Source organism: Meleagris gallopavo, chromosome 1 (genome assembly GCF_905368555.1).
Source record: "Meleagris gallopavo chromosome 1, MGAL_WU_HG_1.1, whole genome shotgun sequence".
Taxonomy (NCBI): domain Eukaryota; kingdom Metazoa; phylum Chordata; class Aves; order Galliformes; family Phasianidae; genus Meleagris; species Meleagris gallopavo.
In genome coordinates, this window is record NC_139404.1 from 74,654,904 (window position 1) to 74,674,863 (window position 19,960).

The following is a 19,960-nucleotide window of genomic DNA, read 5'->3' on the forward strand; positions in this document are numbered from 1 at the left end:
GCCAAATCCAAGTCCTGGTCAGACTCAGTGGCCTCTTTCAGAAACAGGGGTGTGAAATTTAGTTTCTTAGAGTGACCACACTGCATATACATGAGCAAGCTGTGGCCACATAATACCTTCCCACAGAAATAACTCTCTATGTTTCGTTGTTAGTGCTGTCTGAAATTGCACAGAGCTCAACAACCTTGAATTCAGTTTGGCTACATCTCTGACCTGTGAAATGGAATGCACTTTATCTCCCTCTTTCAAAAGGAAGGGTGCATAGAACGGAAAGTAGAAAAATGGAAAACCACCACAATCACCAAGCAAGTACGAGGGCAATCAGGTAAGTTTCCCCATATCCATGTTATAAACTTAGGGCCACTCTGATCTCAGCCCAAATTCCTCCTTGTCCTCACACGCTCTTCATCCACAGTAGAGGAATGCAGTAAATCCTTTTCAGAGAGGGAGATCTGAAGAACGGCTGCATTGGTTAGACTGTCTCACCAGGTGGCACTGGAACAGTAGCACAAATCTCACTGGCCCTGCAGAGCTTGCCTTGGCATTGCATCATCATTGCATCATCACCCTGCTTTTACCCTCAAGGTAAGATTTATCACTAAGATTATAAATGTGCTGACACTTTCCATGTATCTTAGCAGCATCCCATAGCCAGGAAGGCCAAGCAAGCCATTTGGAGCTTCTATTTCTTTTCCTTTCTCTATCCTTTCATGCTATGTTTTTGCAGGCCAGCAGCAGGGCTTATAGAATACAGAATAACTGTAGACATAGCAGCTTTGGTACTAACTGTCTTACACACCCAGTCAGGATGGGGAAATAAAAATTCCCTCTGGCAACAACTAGCGAAAGCTGAACTGAGTGTGTAGCCATTCCAGATGGACATCGAATGCACCCTCAGCAAGTTTGCAGATGACACCAAGCTGAGTGGTGCAGTCGATACACTGGAGGGAAGGAAAGCCATCCAGAGGGACCTAGACGGACTGGAGAAGTGGGCCCATGTGAACCTAAAGACATTCAACAAGGCCAAATGCAAGGTGCTGCACTTGGGCCGGAGCAACCCCAGGTATTTATACAGACTCCCGGGGTAAAGAACCCCATGAGAGCAGCCCTGTGGAGAAGGACTTATGGGTCCTAACAAACAAGAAGCTGGACATAAGCCAGCAGTGTGTGCTTGCAGCCCGGAAGGCCAATTATATCCAGGACTGCATTAAAAAAGGGGTGGCCAGCAGGGAGAGGGAGATGATTGTTCCCTTCTACACAGCTCTTGTGAGACCCCATCTGGAGTACTGCATCCAGGTCTGGGGCCCCCAGTACAAGAAAGATGCAGAGCTCTTGGAACGTGTCCAGAGTAGGACCACTGAGATGGTCAGAGGGCTGGAGCACCTCTCCTATGAAAAAAAGTTGAGGGAAATGGGTTTGGTTAGCTTAGAAAAGAGAAGGCTCTGGGGGACCTCATTGTGGCCTTTCAATACTTGAAGGAAGTGTATAAATAGGAGGGGGAATGGCTGTATATACAAGTGTGGATAGTGAAAGGACAAGAGGGAATGATTTTAAACTGAGACAGGGGAGGTTTAGGTTAAATATTAGGAGGAAGTTTTTTACTCAGAGGGTGGTGAAGCACTGGAACAGGTTGCCCAAGGAGGTTGTGGATGCCACATCCCTGGATGGATTCAAGGCCAGGCTGGATGCGGCTCTGGGCAGCCTGGTCTAATGGTTGGTGGCTGTCCATGGCAGGCAGGTTGAAACTAGATGATCATTATGGTCCTTTTCTACCCATGCCATTCTATGATTCTATGACTCTATGACACTGCTGTGAGCTCGCAACATCCAATCATTGAAAGACACTGGAGAATTTTTAATGCCAGGCACTCAGCACTGTAGCTTTAGGGTTCAACCATGTGGAAGAGTCTCCTCATGACACAGATGGCAAAACAGATGGAGATGGCACTTTTCTCAGATGGAGAAAAGCACTTTTTCTTTCCCTCCAGGTGCCTGCATCACCTACTTATTACATGTTAGGGCACTGAAGTCAGCATTGGCACATTTGAAGGATGACAGATACACAGCACTCCATACGCCAGCCGCCAGCATGGAAGCCAGTGTGGACTCGGGGAAAAAGCCTTTCCCTTCCCTTCTTTTTCTGAATCCCTGCAGGCCCTGGTGCTGCTGGCTGGGGCTGATGCAGAAAGCAAAGTGCTCTTTGCTGACTCAAGCTGGCTTGCAGCACTGCGGCTCATGTCTTTTGGACTCTGTATCCAGATTGCATTTATTTGTGTATTTAGCATTTTAAGACCAGGAAGGAGCTCCAGCACACTATGCTGGCCCTTGCACAACAAGTGTGTCTGCTGTCCTTTCTGAGCTGAAAGACTGCTGTCAGTTCTCACACACCCCACAGCCTACCAAACCTCCGTGTCAGACATCTCATCTGACTCAGCTGGTCTATCACAGGACCCACCTCAGCATACGCCAGTGCAAAAGTTGTATTGTGAAACCATTCAGGTGAGAGGTATCTCACTACCCTTTCTTGAAGCAGGGCTGCTTCTGATGTTACATAAGGCTACTCAGGGCAGGTTCACTATGTATAGAAACACTAATTCTGTATGGAATACATTATTTAAGGACTTTTTATGTTCTTCTGTATATATAAAAAGATAAATATGCAGCAGTGGTTTCAAAACATACTTTGCAGATGTACCCATGATATTGACTTCAGCTTAGATATTAATAACATCAGCCCCTAACTATGGGCCAGACATGTAGTTTTACATGCCTAATCTCTAGCCCCATATTTTATGTTCTTCAAAGGAAATGCTCTCCTATCCCTCTTCTAGTTTTTCACTACTGCTCCATAGAAGTCAATTCCTTGTCCTTCTAACTAACCAAAGAAACTGTTTTTGTAGCACTACTGATTTAGAGTCTCCATATATTTCTGAAAGAAGTTTTCATAACACCATGCACCATGGACATTGCTTAGATGTCACTTCAGGACAAAAAAACAAACAAACAAACAGTTCCTAAGGGTCAAACTTAAAAGACAAGACATATACATGCAATGTATACACTGGCAGAACACATGAGGAGGTATGTGCTTGCCCTGGGATATCTCCTTTCCATGACCTACTGTATGGGAACTGTTCACAGCCTGAACATCTGATTGACCACCTGAGACAAGCAATGAGTCAGCCACAGCAGCACAGGTGAAGACAATTCACCTGTGCTACCGGACGGGGTGGAGCCTGGCTCCACCTCACCAAGATCCCATTTAAGTGCTGACTGCCACTCAGTAAGATCTTTTTCTGGAGATCACTCCTTGTGGTGTTTACTGCTAAGCCTATGACACTGGTGAGCATTTCCATTGATTTTGATTATTTTTCCACTGTCATAATCTTACTAAGTCTAACCTCTGTATACCTATTGATTGTACACCTATTGATTGTACAATTGTACACCCATTGATTGTACCTACATTACACTATCTCTGCACAAAAGTAATAAGGTGCACAGGTCATCAGGAGAGCAGAAAATTTCTGTATTTGGAAGATATAATGGCCTAACTGTCAAGAGAGATGTAATAAAAATGTTTAAACCACGCTTCTGTAAACTTGACCAGAGATAGTTTTATATTGTTCATGAAAGTGTTTGAATGGTTAAGTTATGATGGCTGTGGGAATGAGGGCAGGTTCAAGATGTTGCTGAGGACACCTTCCATTACTGCAGTTCTGTTTTATGGCTTGTTCTACACCGAGGTCCAGTCCCTAAACCACACTCCCTGGCATGCTTCCTTCAGACACCAGCATCCCTTGCCCAGTGGAAATCGCCACAGGCAGCCAACCCAAGAATCACCATGTTCTCAATTACAGATACCAGCCATGATTTCCTTACAGAGAGCGCTTCTTCAGTGCTAGCCAGATCTTAGCTGCTTGCCAACATTCCACCCCTCCCAACTGCCTGGATCCCAGCTGGTCCCTGGAGAAGACGGACAGGACCAAGGACTACCAGAAGCCCTGCAGTAAGAGGTTCAGCAGCAGGTGGTATCACATTGTTACAGGTTAAACTGAACATGCATTCCCTAGTCTCACTTGCTAACAATCCAGGCATGCTTGCAGACAGGCTAGAAGAAACAGGGAGCACTGCACTCCCCTACATTCTGAAAGCACAAGGCTCAGTAAAAAGGCTGCAAGATATAAACAACAAACTTATTCAGTGAATGTCTCTTCAGTCTGCTTCAATCACAGACTGCTGATTGATCTTCTTGTGCTCAGAGGGGCTGAAGCCTGGATATGGACACACAGCTATAGATAACAGCAGTTTGAAAATTAAGCTTACTTTCAATAACTACTACATCCTACAATGTGATTTTCTCGACTATTAGCATGAACATAACTATTACCTTGTGTATTGGATTTGCTAGTTCACAGTCTGAACCAATGATTGAGCACCAGGTGAGAGGGTGTGGCTAACCAAGGGAGCAAGCAGTGCACCTGAGTGACCTGGTCCACACCTCCTCACTTTCATGTAAGACTTAGCAGCTAGGGAATGGCATGTCTATTTGGAAACTGTGTCCTCCTCAAGACTCCATGAGCCTTTGGAAAGGGTGAGCCACTTCTTTCTGTATCACTTTCTAAACTAAATCTTAATGTATACAAGTGTGCTCCTTATCCTAGTAGAAGGGTCTATCATCTCCTTCTATTGGTGCACACATTGGAAGTGATCTAAAACTGTCTCTAGACTGAGAATCTAGTGTTCAGATAACGTAACAAGTACCTGTGAGAATCCTTCTTTGTTTTTTGGCTCAAAGCTTGCTTCCTGGGGTATTTCTTGTGATAAGACTCTGATTGATTTGTTGAGGAGCCAAATAAGGGGTGCTACTGTGTGACAATCGATATCACTTTGGGAACATTTGAAAGCTGCTTGCCTCCGGAAGAGAGTGCTCAGGAGTGTTTACTGGTGGAAGATCTGGCCTGTGATTAAATAGCTCCAGCTTAGTATGGGAAAATTGGGGAATGATACCATCGTGTCCTGTGAAAAACAGGATGCAGATTGGCATCCCTGCTCCCTCTTATCTGCTGGCAAGGCCCGGAAGGTGGGAACAAAGGAGTTTCTGCTGAGATCCCAGAGCCAGAAGCTGCCACTCCAAGGAGAGCTGACTCGACCACTTTGAAAGCATTGAAAAGGGGCCATCATCGTCGCCGTCGTTGCCATCGTCGTCATCAACAGAACAACAATGCCCGACAACCCACCAGTGCTGAAGATCAGTGACTGAACTATGAACCACGCTGGATCCAGGGTGGTGACTATCTCCCTCTTGCTTCCTATAGAGACTCCTTGCTTCTTCTTTTCTATCGTCCCTCTTCCCTTCCCCATTACCCTAATTCATAATAGTGTCCGTCCTCCCTTTCCCCATCTTCCTAATTAAGATTTGTAATAAACTGGTCAGACCAACATCTGAACCATTGTTTCTTAATCTCATGCCAGGTATATAATATTAAAAGAACCTCATCTCCCTCCTATAAATCAGAGCAAGACAGTACCCAATATATTTCATAGGCCTAGAGACACCGTCTCTGAAGGTGTTCAAGAAATATTTAGATGTGGTACTAAGGAACATAGTTTAGTGGGAAAATATGGGTGGTAGGTGGATGATTAGACTGGATGATCTCAGAGGTCTTTTCCAACTCTGGTGATTCTATCATTCATTAAAACATGTTAGCACCCTTCCAGAGCTCAGCAGTTTTATGCTGTTTTAAGAGGATGGATCACTTCAGGTTCAGATTCTGTTCCTCCATCAATAAAGCTCATACTTATTTTTATTTTGTATATATGTCTGTGTGTTCTGTTTGCTTTTGTTTCATGTCTTCTAATGCACGTGTCTTCATCTCCGTTTCTTCTGGAGTCTATACACAGCAAGAAAATTCTATTATAGCTTGAAGTCCATGCTTGCAATATATATAGTGTAGCTGTAGTAGGAATAGTTACTGAGCAGCTGTGAGTGGGGTCTTTAAATCACAGAACGCAGAATTGGTGGATGAGAAGCTAGACATGAGCCTAGAAGGCCAACTATGTTCTGGGCTGCCTTAAAAAAGAGGTGGCCAGCAGGGAAAGGGAGGAGACTGTCCTCCTCTACTCAGCTCTTGTGAGGCCCCATCTGGAGTACTGTGTCCAACCCTGAGGCCCCCAGTACAAGAAGGATGTGGAGCTCTTGGAGCAGGTCCAAAGGAGGACCACTAAGAGGATCAGAGGGCTGGAGCACCTCTCCTATGAAGAAAGGTTGATAGAACTGAGCTTGTTTAACTCGGAAAAGAGAAGGCTCCAGAAGGCTTCTGCTGCTAGAATACAGGCCTCTAACTGGACTCTGCACTGCCACTCACAACCCTCTGAACTCTGCTTACTATCCACTCATCTATCGCGCACCTCCTCAGCTGTGCTATAAGGATGTTGTGGGAAACAGTATCAAATACCTTGCTAAAAATCAAAGTAGACTACATCCACTGTTCTCCCCCACATCCACCCCACCAGCGAAGGCCCTGGAGTACGCCCAGAGAAGGGCAACAAAGCTGGCACAGGGTCTGGGGCACAAGTCTTATGAGGAATGGCTGAGGGAACTGGGATTGTCTAGTCTGGAGGAGGCTCAGGGAGACCTTATAGCTCTCTACAGCTACCTGAAATGAGGTTGGGGCAGGGTGGGGATCAGCCTCTTCTCCAGTACAACTAGCAGTAGAAATAGAGAGAAGGGTTTCAAGTTGGACCATGGGAGGTTCAGGGTGGATATCAAGAAAAATATCTTCCCTGTTAGTTTAGTATAACAGGGAAGTGTAGTATAATTAATGTAGTATAACATTTAAATGTTATACTAAGGGATACGGTTTAGCAGGAAAATACTGGTGGTACGTGGATGGTTGGACTGGATATCTTGAGGTCTTTTCCAACCTTGGTGATTCTATGATGTTAAGCTGTAAGGCATTCCCCCAGCATTCTTTTCTCTAGACTGTCACAGATAACTTTTCTGTCCTGTAGACCCAGGGGAAGTGGAAGACTGTTCTGTTCCTAGTGAATTCAGAAGGGAAGGGAGGATTTATGTTGAACATAGAGCTATGCTACAATGCAACACACTACCACTAGTAGGCCCCACTGCGAAGAAGGACATGAGGATGTGAAGAGCTCCAGAGAGGCCAAAGGTCTCTTCCTCATGAACTGTTTTCCAGTTACCTGTGCTGCACAAGGAATAATATAACCCAGCACCTCCCATAAATAAACCTCACCTGAAACTTTTCTTAATCCAAAGAAACTGGTCAACTCTTTTTGCTTAAAGTAACTACTAGAAAGTTATTCAAGCTTTACCACAAGACAAGACATGACCCTTCATTTTCTGCCTGCCAGGAACCTACCCAGTAAATTCACCATATTCATCAAAAAATAACAACAACTTCGCTTCTAGATCTAAAGAAAGTAAGAATATTTTTCTAGGGCATTAGTGGGAATCAAACACTCAGATTAAGGTAAGACTTCTCACCTTTACCCAGACCACATTTCTGTGATACTTTCAGAACTACTAGAATTTTGTTGTCTGGCAAACACTGAGCAAATGCAGCTGTGCAAAAAGAGATAGCTGCAAGTAGTCTTGACCAGGCTACAACTACAAAAATGTCATGGCCCCAAGCATACATTCCTAAACTCATAAATGCATAGAGTTTGAAGGGACCTTAACGACCATCCAATTACAACCACCCTGCCACAGGTAGAGTTGCTACCCCCTAGATCAGGCTGGCCAGAGCCCCATCCAATCTGGCCTTGAAAACTTTCAGGAATGGGGCAGCCACAACTTCTCTAGGCAATCTGTTTCAGTGCCTTACCACCCTTTTAGTAAAGAACTTCTTCCTAACATCTAACCTAAACTAGAAGAGGGGAGATTTAAAATTGCTTCCCCTTATCCTATCACTACCTGTGTAAAATGCCAGTCTCCATCTTGTTTATAGGCTCCCTTTAAACACAGAAAGGCTACAGTAGGGCTTTCCTAGAGCCTTCTCTCTACTCCAGGCTGAAGAGGCTGTGAGAACCCTTCTTTGTTTTTTGGTTCAAAGCTTGCTTCCTGAGATATTTCTTGTGATAAGACTGACTTATCTAGAAGGTGAGAGGTGGGTGTGGCAATCAACATTACCATGTGGACAATTTTACATTTGAAAGCATGTCTTTGGAACTGTTTGCCTTTAGAAGGGAGTGCTCAGGACTATTTACTGTCGGAAGATCTGGCATGCGACCAGCTTGCTATGGGAGATTGGGAGATGATACCATTGTATCCTGTGAAGGCAAGATTCAAGTTGATGCCTCCATACTCCCTCTTATCCACTGGCAAGGCCAGGGAGATGGGAACTAAAGGAGTTCCTGTGAGATTCAAAAGCCAGAAGTTGTTACTCCAAAAAGAGCTGACTCAACCATTCTGGTCTTATAAATAAGTTTGTACTGCCATTGGAAGTTATTGCCATGGTCACTGTCATCATCAACAAAACAATGCCTGACAACCCACCACTGCTGAAGGTCAACAACTGAACTATGAACCACATTGGACCCATGGTGGTCCAATCTCCCTCTTGTTTCCTACAAAGACTCCTTGCTTCTATTTCTTATATTTTTAATCGTTGTTCTTCCCTTTTCCATCTCCCTGAACGACTTGAGGATTTGTAATAAACTGGTCAGACCAACATTTGAATCGTTTCTTAATCTCACATCAGGCATACACATATCAAAGAACCTCCTCTACCTCCCATAAATTGGATTGAGACAGAGGCCCAGCTCCCTTAGCCTGTCTTCATAGTATAGCTGGCTTTAGCTCTCTGATCATCTTCATGGCCCTCTTCTGAACACACTTCAACAAATTCCATCTTTCTTGCACTGGGGGCCCCAAATTTGGATGCAGTACTCTAAATAGTGCTTGATGAGGACAGAGGGAAACAATCACCCCCCACCTCTCCCTGCTGGTCACTCTTTTGATCTAGCCCAGCCTATGGTTAGCTATGGTTAGCCTTCCAGTTTGCAAGCACACTCTGCTGACTTGCATTAACGTTTTTAATCCACCAGAAGCCCCATGTCTTTTTTCACATAGCTGCTCTAAATGAGTTCTCCCTATCTATGCCCATGTCTGAGATTGCCCCAGCAAAGATGCAGCACCATGCACTTATTATGTCTTCTGGGAAACTAGCAGCCTGGACTGAAGTCCAGCACAAAGAACACACATGTCCAGCTTGGAGACAGCTCAGCAACACGTGTTACAATCAAAAAGATTAACACAGTGGAAGGGCGATACAGAGGAGTATAACAGCAAAGGGACTAACACAGATGGGATGGTATTACAAAGGGAAAGAAAAGGTGCTCACCCATCTCTGAAGATCTAGTCAGAGGAAAAACTCCACAAGGGAGGGATCCCCAGGGATTCTTCCACAGTGGCAGACCTTAAATAAGGTCTAAGAGGTGGAACCAGGCTCCACCCCTTCCAATTACACAGGTGAATTGCCTTCACCTGTGCTCTCAGGGCTGACTGGGCCCTTTTCCCAGGTGCTCAATCAGTGGTTCAGGCCATGACTCAACAGTTATATCTGTGCAGATGTTCAGGATACCATCACCAGGTTCTTCGGTTATGACCATCCACACACCTCACAGTTCCGCCCATTGGCTACTCTGACCATCTCTCTTCGAAGCAGATTGTTTCAGTTGATGGATGGTATGCTACTGCTCTTCATCTACTCAGATTGCTCTTGCTGGACCAATCCGTGTACCAGGCATCTTCAAGAATGGGATATTTCCCCTCTTGAAACTCTTCTCTGGTGGAGCAACCAATGTCTCTTTTGGCAAATCACTGCAATACATCACTGGGCCTAAGATCTTTTGAAACTCTTCTTTCACTGATGAAGACAGACTCTGGCTATCCCTCATGCCATTACTGTGCTTGGGCCACTCTTCTCTTAGGAAGGTGGGTCAGATCTTTCTCCCACCCTTGAATTGGCAGGGTGGTCTTTACTATGATCTCAGCTGTTTGGGTTATTGGCTCTACCACCTATAATGCAGAGTAAGCAGCCAGTAACTGTTTTTCAATCATAATGTATCTTTCTTCTGCTCCATGCCAGACCTGAACCAGAATCCATTGGGGGCGCAAACAGAACCCTGGCATTGCCATAGGCCCCTGCCAAACCCCTCCTGGGTGACATGAACATTCAGTTCAGCTGGGAGGGTAGAGTTAAATACACCCAATGCCTAGACTTGTTTAACAGCCAGTTTTGCCTGTTAGAAAGCCTTATGTTCTGTTCTCCCCTAGTCTCACAGTTGCCCCTTTTTTTTTTTTTTTTTAAATGAGTTTGTATAATAGTCTCAGCAGCTACACTAAGTATGGTATAAACAAACACCAATATCGCAATATACTTCAGCACTCCTGCATCTGCTTTGGTTTTGCAGAGACTAGGAATGCTTCAACCTTATTTATTACAGCACTAGGTAGTACTTTGGTCTTTCCTGACCAAACTATCCCTAGGCTCAGACCTTGCACCTTCTGAGGATTCGTAGCCCGCCTTCTTTCTTGTAGATAGGTAGCCAACGAATCTACCACAAGTCCTACTGCCTCCAGTGAGTCAAATGTCAACAGATCACCAATATAATGACACAAGTTAACATTATTAGGTTTTTCCTAACTTGCCAGGCCAGTCTCTTTTCAGTGGTACATAGAGACAGGACGAGGGGAAACGGACATAAGCTGCAGCACAGGAAGTTTCACACGAATGTGCGTAAGAACTTCTTCACGGTGAGGGTGACGGAGCACTGGAACAGGCTGCCCAGGGAGGTTGTGGAGTCTCCTTCTCTGGAGATATTCAAGTCTCACCTGGACGCCTACCTGTGCGATCTGGTGTAGGGAACCTGCTTTGGCAGGGGGGTTGGTCTCGATGATCTCTGGAGGTCCCTTCCAACCCCTACAATTCTGTGATTCATATGCCACTAGGTTATGGCAATACATTGGTGAATGCACATACCCCTGTGGCAGGACCTGGAAGATCCACTGCCTGCCTCCCCACATAAATGCAAACTGGCCTTGCAATTCTTCAGCAACTAGAATACTGAAAAACGCATTTATCAAAAACCTACCACTGTCTCCTAGATTTATCTCCCCACTCAACATGTCCATTAAGGAGGCAATATCAGCTATGGCCACATGAACAGGGATGGTATTATAAAGAGAAAGAAGAGGTGCTCACCTGTCTCTGGAGATCTACACTCAGAGGGAAAGTCTCCACAAGGGAGGGATCTCCAACCAGAGATCCTTCCACAATGGCAGTCAGCCCTTAAATGAAGTCTAAGACAGGTGGAGTCAGGTTCCATCCCTTCCAATTACACAGGTGAACTGTTTTCACCTGTGCTCCCACAGCTGACTGGGTCCTTTCCCCAGGTGCTCAATCAGTGGTTCAGGCCATGACTCAACAGTTACCATACAAACACCCTACTCCTCCTTCGCCCACAAGCTATATCTAAGCTAAAGCTCTCACCCTTGATCCCTATCTGACCTATAATACAGCCACAACTACACCTGGCAATGTACCTTATTGATCTGAATCCTCATCCTGACCTGTTCTACCTTACCATTTAGGTTCCACAGGACTTTCCTTTTTTGGAGAAGCCACTGCCCCTGCCTACAGTGCTGACAAAGTTCCCAGTTTGCTTTCCTTTTAGAGCACTATCTTTGCCTTCTCCTGACAAAAGGCCCACTCAGCTCATCTCTGCAGTCAGCAAAGACTGCTTCCCATTCACAACCACCACAGAAATTAATTCTGACAAACACCTGCAGGATGTAAAACTTCTAATGCCTGAAATATTAGTTGGCAAGACAATTAGAAGTTCTCTCATTTGCTAGTTTTATCCACTTTCTTATCAAGAAACAAATATCCCTTTAGTCAAGTCCGTTTTCCACATTGCTTTCCCCCCTCCCCATCACCACTTCAAACAGCCATAGGTCATGGTTACATCCTTCTTCCACGCTCATACTTCTTTGCCCAGAGGCTGAACTTGATTTATTTCTAGAGTGCTCTTGCCCATTTTGTAGGTAGTAATGTGTTTGCAGAAGAACAAGTAGACTAGTGGGATCTTGTTAGAGACAAAAATCTTCACTCTGCAGTGCTTCCAAAACAACAATCTGACAACTTAGACTCATGATACTCTTTTCCCCAAGGTTACTTGTTTAATTATGATTTCACCAATACATTTTATGCTTAATATACATATCTTTAATTTTTGCCTTTTTATTTTTTCAAATACATCATATATTATCTCCAGAATACTAAGACAACATGGAAGAGGCTCCTAATTAGTTTTAACTGGTGCTGTGAATGTCCTTGGTTTGGAGAACTTATATGTAGTTGAAATGACAGGACCTGCCAATGCTATGGAGGGGGAAGCCAACCAATGAAGTCCATGGCTTAGCTAACATATTATAGCCACCCACAGATTCTGAGCAGGCAAGGAGCTTAAGACTTCAGAAATGACTTGGGGGGGGAAGGAAGGGAGAAACAGGGGGACACCAAGAGAGTCAGGTCATCAGGACTGAATGAATGCTTAAAATACATATAAGAGCAGTCTTGTCCCCACTACCACAAGAAGTGCAGAGCTATTTTCAAAAATAGTTTTACTTCCAAGTGATGGTCTCAGTGAAACGTAGCCCCCAAAATGCCCTCAATGTAGTAAAAGGATAAAACAGACCTCAGAGCTTTGCAAATGCAAGGTACATACAACTAACTACTCTCTATTTTAACATCCTCACCAGGCAATCTTAATTCCAAAGGGCACTATTTAGTTGCATATCCCAGTTACTAAAGTGTTGACGTTGAGCTGGTTTGTTGCTGAAAATAGGAAGAAGCCTTCTAGTGAAGTGCTAAAGTGCTAGTGTTCTAGTCATTGTGACCATCATCCTGGCTAGTGTTTTGGCTCAACAGCATGGGGGAGCTTGGGAGATTTTCAGCCTGCCAGCAGGCTTTCCTAAGTTTATCAGCAGACTTACACCCCAGATCACATCCATAGCTGCTGAAGGTGAAGTAGTGTACAAAGGGCCATCAGAAACTTTTCTTTGAAGAAAATCACCAAGGAACCCAGATGGAATAACTTGGCTGTCACAGATCAAGATCAGGCCTACCATACATTTCTTGCCCAAATGATACGAGCTGAAAGCATGTGTGACTGTCCCTTCACCAGAAGTTAACCTCCTATCCCACCATGGTCCTTACTGTGGCCTGAATAGGCAATACCTGTTGTTAACTTCTCACTGTAATAAGTAATGCTCATAATAAAGGTAAGGGCTCAGCAGAGTGTCACAGGAAAATGCTAAGCAGTGGGATAACTAAGTTGACATCTAGTGCAAGTAACTACCTAATTACAAAACCAGGCTTTTTTTCCCCCCAAAGCTGTTTCCATTTAAGCAGCTCACTTACAATGAGTTTTTCTTCTTTCCTGAAGGAAGAGGGGAAAAGGAAGAAGAGAAAGTGAGAAATTCCTCCAGAGAATCTGCAAGCTAAGCAAGGAGCCTCATGATGGGGTTTCCAGCTGCAGCTAAATCATAGGGGCAGCAAGTCTACTCAAGGGCTTGCACAATTACTCCCATAGGAGCACAGGAACATCCAGTACTATCAAGAAATGCACCAAAGAAAGGAAGTGCACTGCATGCACAGCAAGATTCACTCCTCACCACAGACAGGATTAATCAAATGGCATTTTGTGTTAAGACTCAGGAGAAACATGATAGCTTACAGCGTCCATTCAAAATTGCAGCTTTCAGCTCTGAAGGCCAAGCCACAGCAACTCAAGTTGCTATTGAAAGTGGATGTAGAAAGCAGTCTGCAACCAAAAAATTTAAAGGAGGAAGAACTCACACATCTACCCACATTCTTCCTGTATGCACTTTCCTCAGGATTCTTGCTTTTCTTATGTGGAAAAATAGAGAAGAGCTAGGATGTACCATGCAACAGCCAAGTGAGTAGAAGAGATGAGGCTCTCTTCCCTTTGCTCACCTTGTGAGGAGTCAGGATATTCTCTTCAGGTTCAGTGGGTTTCACTGTGGGAATCAAAAATATTTAGTTTTGACTGAAGTAAAGATCTGGCTTAAAAAAAAAAAAGTAATTGTCCTGACTTGTTTTTGATTGCAGATTGGAGAGGTTTGTGCCCTCTGTGACTCTATTTGTGCCTCTAGACTCTTGGTCATCACTTTTATTCCATTCCACTGCTTTAACCATTCAGAACTGGACCCAGTTGGACTGCTGAGGAGCCTGATTAGGAACACCACTGAAAGAAAGAAAGGACAGTCAAAGGTGTACCCCAACAAAGCCTTTTAACTCACTGCTCCTTCAGCACATATTAGAATATCACCCTTCCTGTGTGCAGTCCCCTTTATCAGTTTACCTGGATGCAGTGTTGAAGTCACCCCAGATATCTGTGGTAGTTGATGTTGGTGTCTTGGATGCACATGCAGGAGCATCTAAGTCTAACAGAATATCTATGACAGAAGAGGAGGAAAAAATCTGAAATCTGTCAAGGTAGTAGAAAAAACCAAAAATAACATACAGGCATTTAAACTGTCACGTTATACAAACTACTGGATGCAGTGGCACAGAATCTTTGAATGGACTCCAACTCTTCAGAAGAAGAAAGTGACAACTTCTAAGGGCCTAGTCTGTTTTAACAACAGCCCTTTTTGTCAAACATGCACTGAGGCTCCAGTTCCTGCTATAGGGTTATTTTATCTTCAAGAACCATTAGGTCTATCAAGCACATCAGCTGGCAGCTTTACAACATATTGTCCCCTCCAAGGAAACCTAAGGTTTCAGCACAAGCACAGCAACCATGACAGCTGCTATCAGTATAAATCACACGCTGCAGCCTAGCCCTATTCAGAAGCTTGTGGCTTCTTCTCACTCAGGTCTTTATGTCTGTGAATTCAGAAACAGTGCAATATCATTAGCATTCATCCTGTGTTCATGCATTTAATTCAGCATCCAGAAGACTCAGCAACCTCTTTGTTACAGCCCAATCTCACTACATTTTGCACCTTCTGGTCTTCATACTAAAAGCTAGCTTCTTTCCTATTTAAAGCCTCTCAAGAAGTGCTTTACCTACACCTTTCAACAACTGTGGGCTATATGTATGTCCCTACGGAAAGCAAGCAACTGAGCAGTCCTTTTCTGAACAATCTGCACAGCTCTGCCAGTGTCTCTAAAGCACATATAAGTTCAGAAGAATCCAAGTAATTAAATTCCATACCTATCTGCCCAGGTCATTTTGGCCACATCATTTGTTTTCTCCTTTTGCAAGGAGAACAGCTACAGTGTTATTCAAAGGATGAGCATTATTAAACAAACACAGAGATCCTCAGGTCAAAGACAGAAAAGACTTCAAGGTACATCATGTTTCACAGTTCTTTTTAAACTGCTCTGTTGATGTTACAATGAACTTGAATGCCACTTCCCTCTATCTTCTCTATGTACCTGCTAATGTTTGGTAGATTGTTTGCTCTATGCTAACATTTACCTGCACTGCTCATGTTACTGGATTTCAGCATGGGTGGTGGTGAGATATGGTTGGCAATAGTCGTGGAAGAAGCAGGAGGAATTGAAGGGACTGCAATTTTGCCTCCTGGCGGGGGTGGCAGCAGACTTAGGCCCCCTGATCCAGACACACGAGGCTTGGCTGCTCCTCCTTTCTTTGTTGTCATGTTCTATATAAAAATGAAAGGACAAGTGAGAAAGATTATCCACTGGAATATCCAGAAAAAGAGACAGGGTCAACTGAGCTCCTTACCCCAATGTTTAGTTTGATGGTCTGCCCTTCCTTGAACCCTAAATCCAATTTAGGACGTGTGTCAGCTTCCAGGGTCTCCTTGGAGATCTCAGTTTCCTGCTTCACCCACCTAAAAAGACAATAGGAGACTGTGGCAAATAGGAGCAGAGTTTAAAAAAAAAAAAAACCCACAACAGCATGATTCTTTTCCACAACCTGACAAATAACTATCTTGCCTTTTCAAACCAACTACCTCACTACTCCCAGTGTAGTACAACAAAAAGCTCAAAACACCACAAACCCAAGAGACTATCTGTAGTGTCATAGGATTTAAGAATAAGACTCAGGGGCCAGCAGGAAAGCTGAGGAGGACACGTAGGAAAGAAGGGCATGTAGCAACAGGATGAAGAAAAGGGTAGATTCAGATTAGATGTTAGGAAGAAATTTCTTACTGTGGATATAGTGAGACACTGCAACAGGCTGCCCAGAGAGGTTGTGGTGCTCCCTCCCTGGAGGCATTCAAGGCCAGGTTGGATGGGGCTTTAAGCAACCTGGTCTAGTGGGAAGTGCCCCCCCCTACAGCAGGAGGGTTGGAGCTAGATGACCATAAAAGTCCTTTACAAGCTAAATGTATGGCTTACAGATTGGACCCTGAAGGACTCCCAGCTTACATGACAGTTGGCAATACATTCAAGCATTCCTAATCGTGCCAGAGCAGGGCTTCATGACCTTCCCAAGGAAACCTCTGCTATGTGAATGAGCACCACCACCCAATACATTCCAGGGGCCAGAGGAAAAACAGCATTTCAGAAAAGCACAACTCACTTGAAGTGATCCTGCAAAGACACATTGAAGTCAAAGGCATCGCCACGATCTGTGAAACCAATGCCTATAAAAGCACTTCGTCCTATCAAGGAGACAGAAGGAATCATTGGAGGTGCCTTGTGAATGGGCCTGTGTTCATTCACTCCAAAAAACCATTCTGTGCTACCTCCTTCCAATTGATCTACCACTGAAATCAGCATCTCACAGAATTTCACTGTTCCTAGCTTACAGGATACTCTCTTCATGCCATGTGATACTCTCAGAAGCCGAATGTTCGTCCCCAGCCCCTGGACTCTGTGCAACACAGAGAACCCCTCTCAGCAACCTTTCCTTCCCACCCTTCCAGACATCCTACCCAGCCTCTTCAGTATTCCCATCACTATCTCAATCCACCACACATATACACAGCTTCATCGGGTTGAGTGTCCTCCACCCTGGCACTTGGCATACACAACTCAACTCACCAGTCCCATCCTGAATCCGAATCACAAAATAACGGCTGGAATCCGTCACAGTCTCCACAGCGATGCCAGGATATTGGTCTATGGGAGCCTGGGCAAAAAGCTCCCCTACAAATAAAGAATTAAGTACTGAGGAAAGCAACCGTTTTTCTAAAGCATGTCCAGGACTGTCACACACAGCTATGAGCAGGCTTAGGAGCACAGGCTGATAATTAGCAACCACAGTTACAATTTCAGCAAGCCACCTTACTCCCCTTACCTGAGACCTTATCCTCTAGTTTCACATATGCAGTTTTGCCTTTGGAAGTGACACGAAGTCTCCCTGTCCAGTCCGGATGGTCCAGTTTCCAGTCAGATGCTCTGAAAAGAAAAGCAGCTGTTCATTGACTATATCTCAACCCTTCAGGCCAACCAGCTCAGCTAAAGTCTCTGTTCCCAAACCTTCAACACAAGGCTGTCTTCTCTCTTCAAACACCACACCAGATCTCAGCTCTCCTCTACTGCTGCCAATCTACAAATATCACTCAGATTGGTCTGTCCTTCCTCCACATAAAGGAAAATAGACAACAACTAAGGAACATCAGCTCGCCTCTACCTTTATAAGCTTACAGAAGAGGGAAGACCGAAGCCCAAAAACTCACTTGGAACAGTAAATCCAAAAAGGACTAAGAAACAATTTATGAGTATTTTCTAGGAAGAGCTAGCATAAAGAAAAGCCAATCCACTATTTTACCCCATCGTTGTAAAATAGTATCAAGTATCTCTGAATCTAGAGGCTTCTAGGTTACATGTATCAGGCAAATATCATACATGCAACCATCTTGATCAGCCCATCAAATAGACTGCTGTGAAAAAGGAAGAAAACAATAAAACACACAAAAAGAGGCCAACCTACAGGAGTTTACAAACGAACATGTTTCAAGAACCATGAACTTCTGACTTCCTCCCTGATACTGCCAGAGCCAACAGGTAAAGTTCAACATTTGATTATCCCATCAAGAAGGACCTAGATAGAGCAGTGGACCCAGGAGAACCTCATGAGGTTCAATGAAGCTAAGTGCAAGACCCTGCACCTGAGGTGAGGCAACTCTCACTACCAATACAAATTGGGGATAAAAGGATTGAGCACAGCACTGCCAAAATTACCTGGGAGTACTGGTGAATGGCAAGCTGGACATTAGCCAGCAATGTGCCCTTGCAGCTCAGAAAGCCAGCTGTACCCTGGGCTTCATCAAAAGAAGCATGGCCAGCAGGTCAAAGAAGGTGATCCTGTCCCCTCTACTCTGCACTTGGGAAGCCTCACCTGGAGTACCGCATCCAGATGTGGAGTCCTTAGTACAAGAGAGACAGACCTGCTGGAGTCTGTCCAGAAGAGGGCCACAAAAGTGATCCAAAGGATGGAACACCTCTCCTATGAGGACAAGCTGAGAGAGCTGGGGCTCTTCAGTCTGGACAAGACTCAGAGGTGACCTGATAGCAGCCTTTCAATATCTAAAGGAGAGCTACAGAAAAGAAGGGGACAGACTCTTTAGCAGAGTCTGTGGTGACAGAACAAGGGGAAGTGGCTTCAAGCTCAAAGAGGATAGATTTAGGCTGAATATAAGGAAAAAGTCTCTCACAATGAGATTGGTGAGGCCCTGGAACTATGCTATCTAGAGACTTGGTAGATGCCCTGCTCCCGAAGACTCTCAAGACAAGGCTGGATCAGGCCCTGGGCAACCTGATTTAGCTGTGCATGTCCCTTTTCATTGCAAGGATCCTGAATGAAGGGATTGATCCTGGGCTAAGGCACAGGCAGCACACGAGGTGATTAAAAATCTATCAGAAGTATTTAGTATGTCATCTGTAGCTGAAGTCAGCAGAACTAGAAGTGTTATGGCCGCAGAAAGTACTTCTGATCTGCTTGCAACAAGAGAGCAGCTCAGCAGGCACTAGTGCCTATGGAAACCTGCTTCCCAAGTCCCTGCTTATTCACACAGAAGGGATCATGCCAGCTGATCAGTTATGTGAACACTAGAGCCACATGCTGCATTAGCTGTGCCAGCTTTGCAGAGACAACAAGAGGAGGGGGGTGGGGAAGGATGCACATCTATTACCAGGACAGCAGTTATTGTATGACCACAAGCACATGCATAAAAATGGCTTTTTACTCCGCAGATCTGCTTATTGCTTCCCCCTCTTCTCTGCCCCGTCTAAGCGATTATGAAATCCGATAGGCCTGATGCTGCAATACGATCTCGGTTAGTAGGCGAACAGTAACGACAGCTGCTGCACCCTGCTTCCAGTGGGGCACTAAGCACCGGCTCCGTCCCGACCACCCACCTTGCTCCCACACCGGCCGCGGCATTGCCTGTAGCTGCACCCTGCAGCCTAGACGCCGCCACCTTGATGCGATCACTGGCCCTGGGCAAAAATGCCTCCTCTCGTTCTCTCGCCAGCCCAGCGAGCGGGCAATAAGGACTGGGCCAGATCAGTCACGGGGCGACTCTTGGAGCCGCGCACAGCCCCGTGCCTAGCGTTGGCCCGCTAGGCGCAGCTCGGCCCCGGTCGCCGGCGCCCTCTGACCTGTATCCGCGGTTCGAGGTTCGTGGCGGGATGCGGTACACACTGACATCAGGCTTCACGCAAAGGACAGACTCGTACTCCAGCTCAGCCGCCGCCATCTCAGAGGCGGACCCCAGCACTCCAGTGAGGGATAAGAGCCTAATAAAACGGGGAACTTCCAACAGCCATCTTTGATGAGGTCAGACACCGTCTGGAGGGCGCTGGTGAGGCCTTAATGGAATCAGGCCACGCCGAAGGCGTGGGGGAAGGCATCTTGGATCCTGGCAGCAAAACGCTCCGCAGGGGGTGGCCATCTTGGAATCGGTTCTGACAATACAATA

General features: G+C 45.2%; 1 protein-coding gene across 2 annotated transcripts; it reads right to left on the bottom strand.

Moving 5' to 3' along the window:
- Positions 1 to 12,183: 12,183 nt before the first annotated feature.
- NECAP1 (NECAP endocytosis associated 1) lies at positions 12,184 to 19,876 on the bottom strand. Of its 2 annotated transcripts, XM_003202607.5 has the most exons (8): positions 19,641 to 19,876; positions 17,335 to 17,435; positions 17,079 to 17,183; positions 16,615 to 16,696; positions 15,811 to 15,919; positions 15,541 to 15,727; positions 14,416 to 14,509; positions 12,184 to 14,298 (listed from the first exon to the last, which is right to left on the bottom strand). In XM_003202607.5, the coding sequence occupies exons 1-8, from the start codon at positions 19,736 to 19,738 to the stop codon at positions 14,250 to 14,252; spliced, it is 825 nt and encodes a 274-aa protein (XP_003202655.1). In that variant the 5' UTR covers positions 19,739 to 19,876; the 3' UTR covers positions 12,184 to 14,249. The 2 variants fall into 2 exon arrangements, with proteins under 2 accessions (XP_003202655.1, XP_085090684.1); XM_085234558.1 differs by lacking the exon at positions 17,079 to 17,183.
- Between the last annotated feature and the right edge of the window lie 84 nt (positions 19,877 to 19,960).

Excerpts from the sequence above, each read along its gene's own strand:
- NECAP1 (XM_003202607.5), bottom strand. The coding sequence starts at position 19,738 with ATGGCGGCGGCTGAGCTGGAGTACGAGTCTGTCCTTTGCGTGAAGCCT. Across the intron at positions 15,728-15,810 it reads CCATCAAACTAAACATTGGG|AACATGACAACAAAGAAAGG; the intron begins GTAAGGAGCTCA and ends ATTTTTATATAG. Across the intron at positions 14,510-15,540 it reads CAGTAACATGAGCAGTGCAG|ATATTCTGTTAGACTTAGAT; the intron begins GTAAATGTTAGC and ends CTTCTGTCATAG.